The sequence below is a fragment of the Oryx dammah genome, unplaced genomic scaffold (assembly GCF_014754425.2).
Source record: "Oryx dammah isolate SB20612 unplaced genomic scaffold, SCBI_Odam_1.1 HiC_scaffold_18, whole genome shotgun sequence".
In the NCBI taxonomy this organism is placed as follows: Eukaryota; Metazoa; Chordata; class Mammalia; order Artiodactyla; family Bovidae; genus Oryx; species Oryx dammah.
In genome coordinates, this window is record NW_024070202.1 from 77,423,185 (window position 1) to 77,435,209 (window position 12,025).

Consider the following 12,025-nt stretch of genomic DNA (forward strand, 5'->3'; position numbering starts at 1 on the left):
CAAAGATGGCCCAGCAGGCGATGACCGCCATGGCCTGGAGAGGCTCCCTGAGGAGACCCGAACAGCAGAAGCCCAGAGCTGAGACCTGGGAGACGGGGGATGCCTGGTACAGAGGCTCCCGGGTGGCCCCAGACTGAGGGGCTTGAGGGCCCAGGTCGGCAGAGCCAGGCACTCCCCACCAGCCTTCCCTCTGCAGCTCACCCCAACATGGGCGGAGGGACACGGCACCCAGTCACCCACTGCACCCCCACACAGGGATACAAAGCCTCTGGGCCTTCCTTGGGCACACCCAGCCTGCACCGGCTGAGGGAGCGCTGGCCACGTGCCTGCCTAACCGCGCGGCCATCCAACCTGTCTGATCGCCTGACCACTTAGCCACATGACTGCCCGACTCCACAGCTTCCTGACCACATGGCCACACAGCTGCGTGGCCACACGGATGCAGGGCCGCCTGCTTCTCTGAACATCTTCCTTCACGGCTGCACACATTTAGGCCCTGCCAGGCAAGAGCTGTTGGGACCTGCCTGTGCTCCGCTGGCCCCTCAAAGGCCTCGTGCCTTCTCCACTCCTGGGCAGTCCCCGGCAGTCCTGCTGACACCCCCGAGGCAGCCTCCCCTCTACTCCTGGTCCCCAGGTGCCACTGCCTGTCTGTACCTCACACCTGAAGCTTTCTCAGGACAGAAATATGGGCTTCCACACAATGATACACCAAACATCCACCCAACGGGTCCAAGTGACTTCCGATGAGGCGGTGCTGCCTCAGGCTTGCTCAGTCCTGCTCAGTCCTGTCCACTAGGGCACAACAGGCCTCCTGGTCCAGCCTTGGCATCTGGTTGCAGACACCTTCAGATGGGCCAGGAGACTAGCTTCCTGGCCCTGTGGGTGGTAGCTGACAGGGGCTCTCAGGTGTGCAGGCGGGCATGAGGGCTGCTCAGGGAGCACCAGGGCAGATCAGAGAGCTTGGTGCAGAGAATCTAGGACAGAGCCAGTGAGCGGAGTCATCACCATCGCAGTATCTAGGGCTCCGCTCACCTATCAGCTGTAATCCGAGGCTGCTTTCCAGGCCAGGCCTCCCTCTGGGCACCCGCCACAGCCCCACCCCACCCCTGCTGGGGATCCTGCAGGAATCCTGAGGTGGACCAGCACTCTGAAACTGTCCCCTGGCACCCACGCCCCCAGCAGGGATGGCAGGATAGGCAGAGGGAAGTCAGTGAGGGGCCTTTCATTTGTCATTTTAAAGAGCACCTGCTTTGGGCAAAGCTCCCTGGGCGCATGTCCTGGTGGGTCCTCTGGGCAGGAAAAGCCAGAAATGCCCAGGCTACTCCCTATTCCAGGGGTCTCCAGGTCGGTCCCAGGCCAGCAGTGAAATAGGTGAGAAGCACTCACAGTCTAACCGCCACCTGCCGAGGACATTCCCTAAACCAGGACCAGAGTTGCCAGCCTGCAAGGACCCAGGGGCCACAGGACGCTCCACACCCCAGCAGACAGATCTGGAGTTTCTGGGCGTGTGGCCCTGGTTCTGTGGCTGTGAGGGAGCCTCCCAGGTGGTTTCTACGGTGCAGTGAGGACCAGGTCACAGGACTCAGAGCAGGACTTCTCTCTACTTTGGGGCTCCCTCCCCTACTTCCTGCTAAAAAGGTCTAGGGGGTGGGGAGGGGGAATGGGGGCATTAAGGTAGAGGCTGCCTCCCCCCAGGATACGGCCAACCCCACACTCGGCAGGGGCACAGCATGAGGGGCAGGGCTCCCGTGGAAAAGGGTCCCTGTGGCTCAAAGCACATTGTGTGCTTAGCTGCTTCAATTGTGTTCGACTCTTTTGTGATTATGGACTGTAACCCATCAGGCTCCTATGTCCATGGGATTCTCCAGGCAAGAATACTGGAGTGGGTTGCCATTTCCTACTCCAAGGGGATTTTCCTGACTCAGGGGATCAAACCCGTCTTATGTCTCCTGGATTGGCAGGTAGATTCCTTACCACCAGTGCCACCTGGGAAGCCCAAATCAAAGCACGGGACTATTTTGGAATTTCAAAAGACAACTTTATCCAGATAGGAACCTTCCAAACAGAACACAGAGAAAAGTTAGGCAGCAGTTATTAAAATACACTTTGCCAAATGATTTAACATTAGAAGACGAGAGGAGCTGGAGGAAGGGTGGATGCAGAGGTCTCGGCCAGCCCTACTCACCCTTGCCACCCTCTTCCCAATCTTGGCCACCTCCCACCTCCCCACCCCCAGTACCCTCCGAAGTGGGAGGAGTCAGACAACTCTCAAGCGTCCCTAAGGGGTGGTCATGGGCACCTCAGAGACCGTGAGCAGGCCAGGCCTGCACCTGTCAAGGGTAGACATGGCAGAACTCACATGGGTAGGCTACTTTTAGGCCAAGTCCTCTGGTGGTACAGCGCCCAGAGAAAACGAGCAGCTGGCAGGGTGCTTCACAGGGTGGGTCCTCGGAGGCCACGCAGATCCCACTTCTGGCCCATGCCAGGGAATTCAAGGCCACAGGCACTTCCTATCAGGCTCCTCAACAGGGCAAGAACAGGGCTCAGGGAAGGACATCGGAGGATGAGACCACACTGACTGATACCGCTCCAAAAGGGGCGTCCATGGAGACTGATTCTCAACGTGTGTCTTGAGCTGGCGTCCTCAGGAAGCACAGCAGGGCACTAGGAGGCGGTTTACAGCATGGCAGTAGGGCCCAATGGACCAGCAAGGCTGAGAAGAGCCGGAACCTGCTGGGCTACGGCCTGGGTTGCTCCCTGCACCTGCTTTTAGGGCTGGGCATCACAGCCGGGCCTCAGAGCCATAGGCCTCCTGCTGCTGGGGGTGGGGGTGGGGGCGGGGTGCTCAGCAGTGCTTCTGCTGGGGGCTGGGCTGGAGTGTGGATAGCTCAGACCACAAGTGGATGTTGGGAGCCCCCAGGCTGAAAGGGATCTTCTCTTGCCGCCTAGTAATGGTGGCCACAGTGTAGGTCACTTGCTAAGACATAAGTCCCAGGAGATTGTCAGAACAGTCTTTCTTGTCACCAGAAAGGCAAGTGACAACCATTCACGAGACTGCAGCACCCGTGCTCTGATCCAGATGCTCAAGGCCAAACGGCAAGTCAGGGCCAGCGCCCCCTCCCCCACTTCTAGGGTTCTTTACCGAACTTGCTTGCTGGATGGGTATCGCAGAAAGTCAAAGTCAATCTCAGCAGGAATGCAAACCAGGTCTCAGAATTTATGAAGTCCAGTAGCTGTCTCCTCCCAACACAGAAGCACTGGCCTGAGTCCCCCACCCTGACCCCATGCCCACTGCAGCCCCACAGTGGCTGTCCCTCCCCAGTCCTGGAGTCAGGGCACCCTGCTCCTTGTAGTGTTAATAGTTAGTATACAGACAAAACCCACACATGTGAAGATCCACAAAGAGCTGGCTCTGAACCCCCCATGGGCCTTGCACAAGTCGGGGGCCCACATCCTTCCCAGGGGATTAGAAACAAGCCCTGCAGCATCTACCGAGTCACTGAGCTTTATGGTTCCATTTGGCCCCAAAATAACACATTCAGGGGCCTCAGTATCTTTTCAAAAATAACTAGACATGTGAATTTGAACGTTCCCCACCCCCAGTTCCCCATCCACCCTTCGGTTTCTCCCAGGAGCTCCAAAGCCGAAGTTGAGTCTGTCCCACTTGGGTTGTTACGAGGCGGCTCTGCTTCCTGGGAGGCCGTGGTTCCGATGTGAATGATGGTGACATTCCAGTGCAGGGGCCTCTGCTGGCAGCCGTCACATGATTGCACAGCACGAGTTTTGTTTCCGGGCCTTGAGAGAGACAAAACAGAGCTGAAGAGGTGGACCTCAGCACACGCAGAACTGGGAGCTCTGAGGGGACCAGTTGGCCTTACTAGGGGCTCTGGAACCACCAAGGAGAGAGAAGTGGAGGGAAGCCATCCAGAAGTAGTTCACACTCCCAAGATTATTCCGTCCACTTTCCATTAATGCTACTGATAAGGAAGGAAACTTCCTGTTGTTTAGCCAAGTATAAAGAACAGGAATGTCTCTTCCTTCGCTCCAGCCTTGACTCCCATAAAGTTATCTGACCCCGTGAGGGTGTTTCTTACTAAGGATATCTTCAGAGAGCAGAGAGGTACTTGGTTCATGGGGCCTCTGTTACCTTCTCCTTCACCTCCTGTTCAGACACCTCCTAACCCCACAGGCATCTCCCTCCAAGGCACATCATGACAGCAAACGTGTGTGTTGACCAAGCAAATGCAGCACCCTTACTGTCCAAAAGGTTAAACACTCCAGTCCAAGTTAACAAATCAGAAGCGTCGGAACCTCTCTGGGAAGGTGGCATACTTCAGACAGCAAGGGTGAGGAGGAGCCGTCCTTACCTTGGGGAGGTTGGGGGAGGGAGGAAGCAGCCCAGAGGCAGGGAAAGCCGAGTGACGGGGTGCCCAGGAGCGGCCAGGCCACACTCACCGTTTTATAGAAGGCTTTAGACTGTATTCCCAGCACTTCGGATTTGGATACCAGGTCATCGAGCTTCTCACCTCGTTCTAATAAAGACTCCATGGTGTTGTGCTGGACAAGAGGAAAGACACAAAAGAATGCCTTGCTCTGTTCACAAGGTGAGCAGACGCCAGTCCCTCATGAAGCTCAGTGACAGCAAAGTGCTTCCTTTGGGCTCCTCCCCCACATATGAGCATCAAGACACAGTGACCCAGACCTCTGGAGGACACAGGGCCTAGTGACCTTCCTGGAGGATCTAGAAGGTTCTAATTGGACATAAAGCACTGCCCCCAAATCCTCCAAAGCACAGGCTTAAATAGCCACACTCCAGGAAAGGTCCCCTGCGCCTGTATTCACATACACATATTCCTACTGCCCAGCCATGTCATGCTTCTCCCAGGGGAACTGTGTCTAAATCTCACGACTATCAGCTCTGTGAGAGCACCTCTGCACTTAGTGCAGACAGACCCTTTCCAAACACATGAGGGATGGAGGTCCTCACAAGAGCCCCTAGCCCCGCCACCAGGGCCATCAGGAAGTGGCTGACTTGCTCCCACCCCAGATGGCCACTGCTTCAACTGCAAGGCCCTCAGAGGCAATTGGCATTACCCTAGGTTTGGACATATGAAATGGCACAGAATGAGAAATGAGCAAAAACATTCTTTATCTCTACACACGGCTGAGCAACTCAGATTTCCACCATAAAAGGTTAACTGGATCAAGACATGAATGGGATGGATAAAAGGCAGAGTGACCAGTAATCCAGATTTTACCCCTGCAGCCAGAATGGGCTGGGTGACCTGGACCCATTTGTCTGTGGAGAGACAAGGAAAGACAGTGCGTGTGTGTCCCCTGCCTCTGTGTGCTTGCTCACAGGACTGAGGCTCTGAGGCAGCAGAAGGCAGAGACAGGGCTTGGTTAGGAAACGTGGAGAAACGTTACAGAAGACAGAGAGGTGCCTGAAGACTGTCATCTCTTAACTTTCATTCCAAAGCCAAAAGTAGCTCAGAGTTTAAAAACAAAAGCAGAAAACAGCACTTGCAAACTAGATTTCAGGTAAAATGCAGGGTTCCCGCTCTTCTGAATCAGGCCTGTTTCTGACTACTCGGGACCTGTATCTAGTCAGGAAGCCTCAGTCTGCACCAAAACCCACACTCTGAAAAGAAGGAACCTGGTGGGCTGTGGGTCAGGCTAAGGCAGGCACCATGGAGGTAGAACCACAGAGTGGCTGTCTGAGTGAATCTGGCTTTCAAGGCCTCTGATGCACAGGGACAGGTGGGCCACCACCACTTTCAGAAGTGCTTTGACTATAATTAAAACAAGAATCAGCTGTGTGGGCTTGACTGCTGGCAAATCTTTTTGCCTGAGTTTCTGAACTTGGTCCCTAATTTACTTACTTACCAGGATGATCTTGGTCTCATCCAGTTCAGCCTGCACTTTAGTCATGGGGTCAGCTTCTCGGGGGTTCTAGGAAAGAAGTAAAAATAAAAACGTCAGGACTGGAGTGGCTGCCTGGAAACAGGGCTCAAAACCAAGCAAGCTGGATATACTTTCAGAAGTTAAAAACCACAGGCTGCTTAAACACATACTGGAAAACCAAAAGCCTGCCTAGGAGCTCAGGTCTTATGCGGGTTCCTGCGATCTTCAGGAGGACATCAGCCTTCACATCACCCAGAGTCACAACCATCAGGGCCGTTGGCTTTTCTGCTTCACAGCCTTTGTGCCTTACCTGGTATCTACTGAGCTGACTGTCCAGGCCTGTGTACCGGATAGTATCAGGGGATCCAGTTGGCCAGTCTATCCTGTCGACCTGCTTGGAGAATTCGTCTAGTACCTGCAAGACAGAGGAGCTCAACAACAGCCCCATCTCAGTGCTCATCCGAAAGAGGCTCTCAGGACCCCAGGACCCACAGAGGAAGGCAGAGGAGGATGGCTAATGGCAAGGGAGAAACTCTAGGTCCAAGTTTCTTCTTCCTCAGTACTCTTGGAATTAAAATCCAAGTATGCCCAGCCTGATATGAACCTCATCTGGGAATGATAAATTATTAGAGATGCAAATTACAGATTTTCACTTTTCTCAGGTTGTGAATTTCCAGGAAAGAGGATATTGGACCTTTAATTTTTCAAAATAATTCTTCAAAAAAGGTAATCAGATCCTTTGAATTTAAGCAGCCTTTTGAATTTAAGCAGCCACCAGACTTCATGCGCTTTTATGCATGAGTGTTTTAGGGGCTGTGGGGCCAGGGTCTTTGAGGAGTTTATCATCCGCACCACAAAGAAACACACTGAAGAATGAGGAGGCACCAGCCCCACACTGGGGAAAGGAGCAGCTGTAACTGCAGGATGCGCCAGCAGAGGGACTCCTTGAGCAGAAGCACGGCTGGTGGGGAGGAGCCTGGTGTGTGCAGAGATGGCCTGAAAGAGGGGAGGAGGGGAAGAAGGGAGGTGGGTCATGGGGCAGAACATGCAGCCTAGTGTGGCTCATAAGGAACTGAAAGTCACGACTTTCAGGGCGGAAGCAGGAGCAGAGCTGGCAAGAGGACGCAAAAGCACAGCTGGAGCTGACCCGAGGGCCCCACCGGGAAGGGGAGATGCTGGGACTCTGGCTGACAAGGAGAGCCAAGGTGGCCCCAGGGACACTAGCAGGATGAGAAGCAGAAATCAGTGGGGATGGGGTAGGGCGGGATGAGACAGACAGGAATGAAAAGGCTCCCAGACTGTCTCTTGGTTTAGAGTGAGGAGGCTGAAAGCAGGCTGATTTTAGACACGCTATTTCATCCCTTACATCACTCCTGGCCCCAGTCCATGCCTGTCTGCCCAAGTACAGTCCAGCCAAGCTGCAAACTCACCTTCTCTAGCAAGGTAAAAGCCACCCGGGATGGGTATTCACTGTCAGCAATGACCACTCCCGCAAGACTGTCATTTCTCACGTAGACATGGCACAGATATTCTAAGGAGACAAGAGGATGGCAAGAGGGCTTTAGACTTTCTCACCCGCCAAAGCCGCTGGACTGATACAGTGCTGGGCTTCTGTCTTCTGGGTCAGGAATGCGGCTCTGAGCCAGGTTTATGGTGAAACCCTGCCCATAGGGCAGCATGTGTGGGGGCTCTGCGGGTAGTGTGGACAACACCTGCTTCAGGGTGAATGAAAGTCCCAAGGCCCAGTGCGCGAAGCCAGGGTCGAAGGATCAGTAGTGGCGCAGAAACATCCCAGGAAGCAGCCCCAAGGGCTCGTCTGAGTCCCACCCTGAGCTTGAGGTCAGGCTCCCCTGTGTCTTGGAAGCTGCAGCCCTCAGAGGTGCTCTGCTCTGCTCCCAAGCTGATGGAACTCTGGACCAGCTAAGTGGCTTCTATTTTCATATATACACAACAAAGCTCGGTAAAAGATTTCCTGGCTTGAGGAAATCACCTGTCAGGGCCCCAGGTTTCCTCACTACAGTAACCTAGCCTGCTCCACGCTGTGGTGAGCCTCAGTGGGGACAGGGCAGGAGAAGGAGGGAGAGATAAAGCCCATCCAGAAAAAAATGAGCCACTGCTGGCTGGGGTCTCAAGTATGACTGTGCTGAAGTCATCGAATTATCAAAAGGTACAGCCTGTACAGGGCTTCTGCAAAATAGTCACAATCCTTGAAATGACTTTTTGTCATTTGGAAAGGATTCAGAGATGACATAGCTAACCAAATGCCGCTAAAATAAATGCCTAAAAATTCTTACAGGAAACCTGAATCATGAAGAAGAAAAAACTAAGGTCATGAGGGAAAATAAGGGGTCTCCAGGTTCCTGGGCAAAAGCACTAAGCAGCACAGAATACAGTATTTCCTCAACAGGGCTGGGTGGAAGTCCTTTTCTGAGACGTTTACAAATCCAAAGGCAAAAGAGGACAAAGCAGGAAGGTTGCTTACTGCTCCAAGAGAGGCAGACCCTAATTGTAAGCAAGTCTAAGCTTTTGGGAGTGATTTAACCAAGCAACCGACATACCAACAGTGGGCACAGAATTTTGCATAACAGGAAACAGAGGAAGAGGGAAGAGAGAAGCCAGCAGAGGATCGTGGTCCTGGGAGCCCTCTCCATCACAAGGCAGCCCTCCTGTGGACAGAGCTCTAGGCCACCTGAGGTGGGGTGGCCGGGCCAGCACGTGCTTACAAGGTGATGGGTCCTCTTACCTTGTTCTTTCACAGAAGCTCGGCTGCCTTTTGCTGAGCGCTCCACAATCAGCTGACTTGTGAAGGTCATGAACTCCTGAACGCTAAGAAACACAACACATATTACCTGTTCTTGTCACCTTGTCCCCAGCACAATGCAAAGTGACCCCTGAGCTTATACACTAAGGAGACATTGCTTCCTGGTTTCACTCCTTCCCTCCCAACCTTAGGAAAAACTAATAAACACTCTGTCGATGATCATGAATACAGATAATTACACATCCTCTCAACCATTCAAACCACATTTGCTTGCTACTGAGCAGACCCAAACAACCCACTTCCAGACTTCTGGGGAATCTTCTATAGGTTATAGTTAATTCAACGTTTTGGTCAGGGTATGATTTGGGACACAGCAGAGAAGCAGAGGCCAGCTCCTGTACTCAAGGCTCCAATAACTCCCAAGAAGCGGGAAGAAACAAAATCTGTGATGGAGACACCTAAGTGGCAAAAACTGTTCAGCAGATACACAGTCAGTTATGGCAGCTGCCACACGCTGGACCCTGCAATGCGACGGCATCCTCAGTGAATGCTGGCTCTAGCCTCAGGTCGTCTGGGGTTAATCCATGGTACGGGCCCAGGACACTCTGGATGGAATTGAGGGCAAGGGCTTAGCCAAGACAAGGAAATGGAAAATGGTTTGTACCATGGCTGAGGGAGAGGAGGAGGTTCATGGGCCCAAGAAAAAGATGTGGCCAGAATGGAAGAGTCACAGGTGACAACAGTCCAGCTGGAGGATCCAGAGTTAACAAGAAGCCTCTGACTGGAAATGTCATATAAAGCGCAGGGTCCTGACTTGTGGAATCCACAGTTGGTTCCAGCAGATTCATACACTCCTGAGATCACACCAAGAGCCACGCAGCAGAGTGAGGACTCACCACGTCTGGAGTGGACTTCCCTGGCTGGGATCCCAGCTCCACCATTTACGAGATGTGTGACCTCTGGTAAGGGACTTACTGCACCGCGCTTTGTCTATATATTGAGACGTGCTGTGATGACTAAATGAGCACTTAGCATGATGTCTGGCGCATAGTATTACTTGTTGTTATTATCCTGAGAGAGTGAATAGGACCAGAAAAATCCCTTACAGCAAAGTCTGAAAATAAGGAAGTCCTTGCAATGAAACTAAAAAGAGAGAGCTTAAGAGTAGAAATATAATTAGACAAAGGAAGAACTGCATTCATTGTGACATTCTACATACAAGAGCCAGAAAAGCTGGAAAACATTTTGAAGGTCTGAGGTTCGCATTCTGGTAATCATGAGGTGGGCAGGACAGAAGACAGGAGGACTTATGAGAAAAACAATGGGCTCAACTGGATTATGTGTTGTTTTAAGAGACATTTGTAGAGATTTCCCTACAGTACTGCAGTTGTGTTAATCATCTGAAACTGGTCTGGATACCGAAAACCAGTGAGATGAAAGTCCTAAAGTGAAATCTCTGAGGATCGTCAGTACATGTGGGTAGGAGAAAGAGAAAGGAAAAGAATCAAGAGTTAACCAAGTTAGCATCCAAAGTTCCATCACAGAAAAGCAGCAACAGAGACTAGAGGTCATGATAGAGAATGGTAGGTACCAAGAAGGACTCAAAAAGAAGCAGAAGATTTCAACAAAATAACAAGAGGAATTGTTTGAGATCCCACCAGCAAGCCACTCTCATCAAGAACAAAACAGCCCAATGAAGTAGTCAAAACAGAATCCAGATGCCACCAGACCTGGAGACTGGGTGACTACAGACACAGACTTTGTAGGGTCTTTCTCCTTTTGTGCCTGAGTCACCACCACCCCTCCCACGAACAGGCTGTTAAGTGTCTATGGTACTTCTAACACACACTTGATGGCATTCAAGTGCCTCGCAAATGTTCAAAGGCTTGTAAGCCCTAAAACCTCCAGGCTTCCTTCTAAATCTTCACTGTAGAACCCTTTTGTACCACTGGAGCCCAACAGTAAAGAGCATACAATTTGGGTTGGAGTCCTGGCTGGTTTGGTATCCATCTCCTGGGGCCTCAGTGACTTCCTCCATAATATGACAGAGTGTACCAGGAACTCTCACACCGAACTGTTGGAAAGCCCAGCCAGATAATACAAACGTGGCGCTTAAGCACGTGAGCTTCCTGGGTCAGAACCACTGAGTGGCTGGTTTAAAATACAGATTGCTGGAACTCAGCTGGGCGTGAGCCTAGGGGAATCTGCACTTTTTCAAAAGCCCCCGGTCATTTTTATAAGATAGAAAATTTGAAAAACCCTGATTACGGACTATATTCCAGAATGGGCTACAGGCCGAGGAAAAGACCACCGGCTCCAATGCAGGAGGCCAAACCCCGGGCCTCGATTCCCGGGCGGTCTCCAACCCGGACCCCGGGCCTCCCCGTCCGGGCGCCGCCCTCCAGGGCCCGCTCACCTGGATCTCTGAAAAAAGCTGAAGGAGGACACATCGTATGCGGCCTTGAGCAGCACTGTCTTGGACTCGCCTTTATACAGGACGCTTAGGCTGTACAGCTTCATGGCGCCGGGCCCTTGGGCCGGCCACCCGCCTGGCCGCGGCACCGGTTCGCAGGGAACAGCGCAGCGCCGCCCCTCGAGGCCGCCGCCGGCTGCTGACGGGTCGGCCACCGGCTTCCTTCTCCTGGCTCGGGGTCCACTTCCGGTTCCGGTCAGGGGCTGCCGCCCGAGGCCTAACAGAGTCTTTTCGTGTCCCGGATGCAGAAAGCAGCAGCCGGAAACACGAACGAGGGGGTGGTGCAGGGTCCTGCGCGTGCGCGTGAAGGGCTGTCGGGGATCTCGTAGGCCCCCTCGCTGTCTCACTACGAGTCCTTATCCTTCTCCCGCTGTCCTTATCCCTCCGAGGCCTTCTCCCTCCTTCCCTAGCCGTTCTGAGTCCTCCCAGCGCCCCCCTCCTTCTTCCCAGCCCTTCTGAGTACTGTAGGAACACCTGGGTCCCGGGGGCCGTCCTTCCTGTGAGCAGTTAGACCCAGAGCCCCACCCACACGCCAGTACTTTGTAAACCCTACACCTGGGACTTTGATTTACGCGCGAACTGCCTTCTAGGAAAGTGTTTTGCAAATCAGATCTCCTTTTTGAGTGAAAGGTAGGGACCTTTTCGAGGCTCCTGCCGGGAGGTGAAGGCTTGCCTCTCATTTTCAGTTAATTGAACCCTCTCTTGCCCTTCCCACTCCTGCATCCTGCCTGCGTGGGAGTAAATTTCTGACATAGGACCCCTCAGCAGGAGCCTGCGGGCTTCGGGTCTCCTGGGCCTGCCAACTACCTGTGAAATCAGCTGCCCAACCACTGATCTGGGAGCCAACTGCTAACCTCAGAGTAGCAGAGCCATTTCACTTCAAAAGG

The 12,025-nt window shown here is 53.0% G+C and overlaps 1 protein-coding gene across 1 annotated transcript; it reads right to left on the minus strand.

The window, feature by feature from the left end:
* Positions 1-2,016: 2,016 nt before the first annotated feature.
* On the minus strand, positions 2,017-11,321 carry YKT6 (YKT6 v-SNARE homolog). The gene is made up of 7 exons (XM_040259851.1): positions 11,082-11,321; positions 8,648-8,730; positions 7,335-7,435; positions 6,215-6,319; positions 5,887-5,952; positions 4,456-4,557; positions 2,017-3,795 (listed from the first exon to the last, which is right to left on the minus strand). The coding sequence occupies exons 1-7, from the start codon at positions 11,183-11,185 to the stop codon at positions 3,760-3,762; spliced, it is 597 nt and encodes a 198-aa protein (XP_040115785.1). The 5' UTR covers positions 11,186-11,321; the 3' UTR covers positions 2,017-3,759.
* Positions 11,322-12,025: the final 704 nt, after the last annotated feature.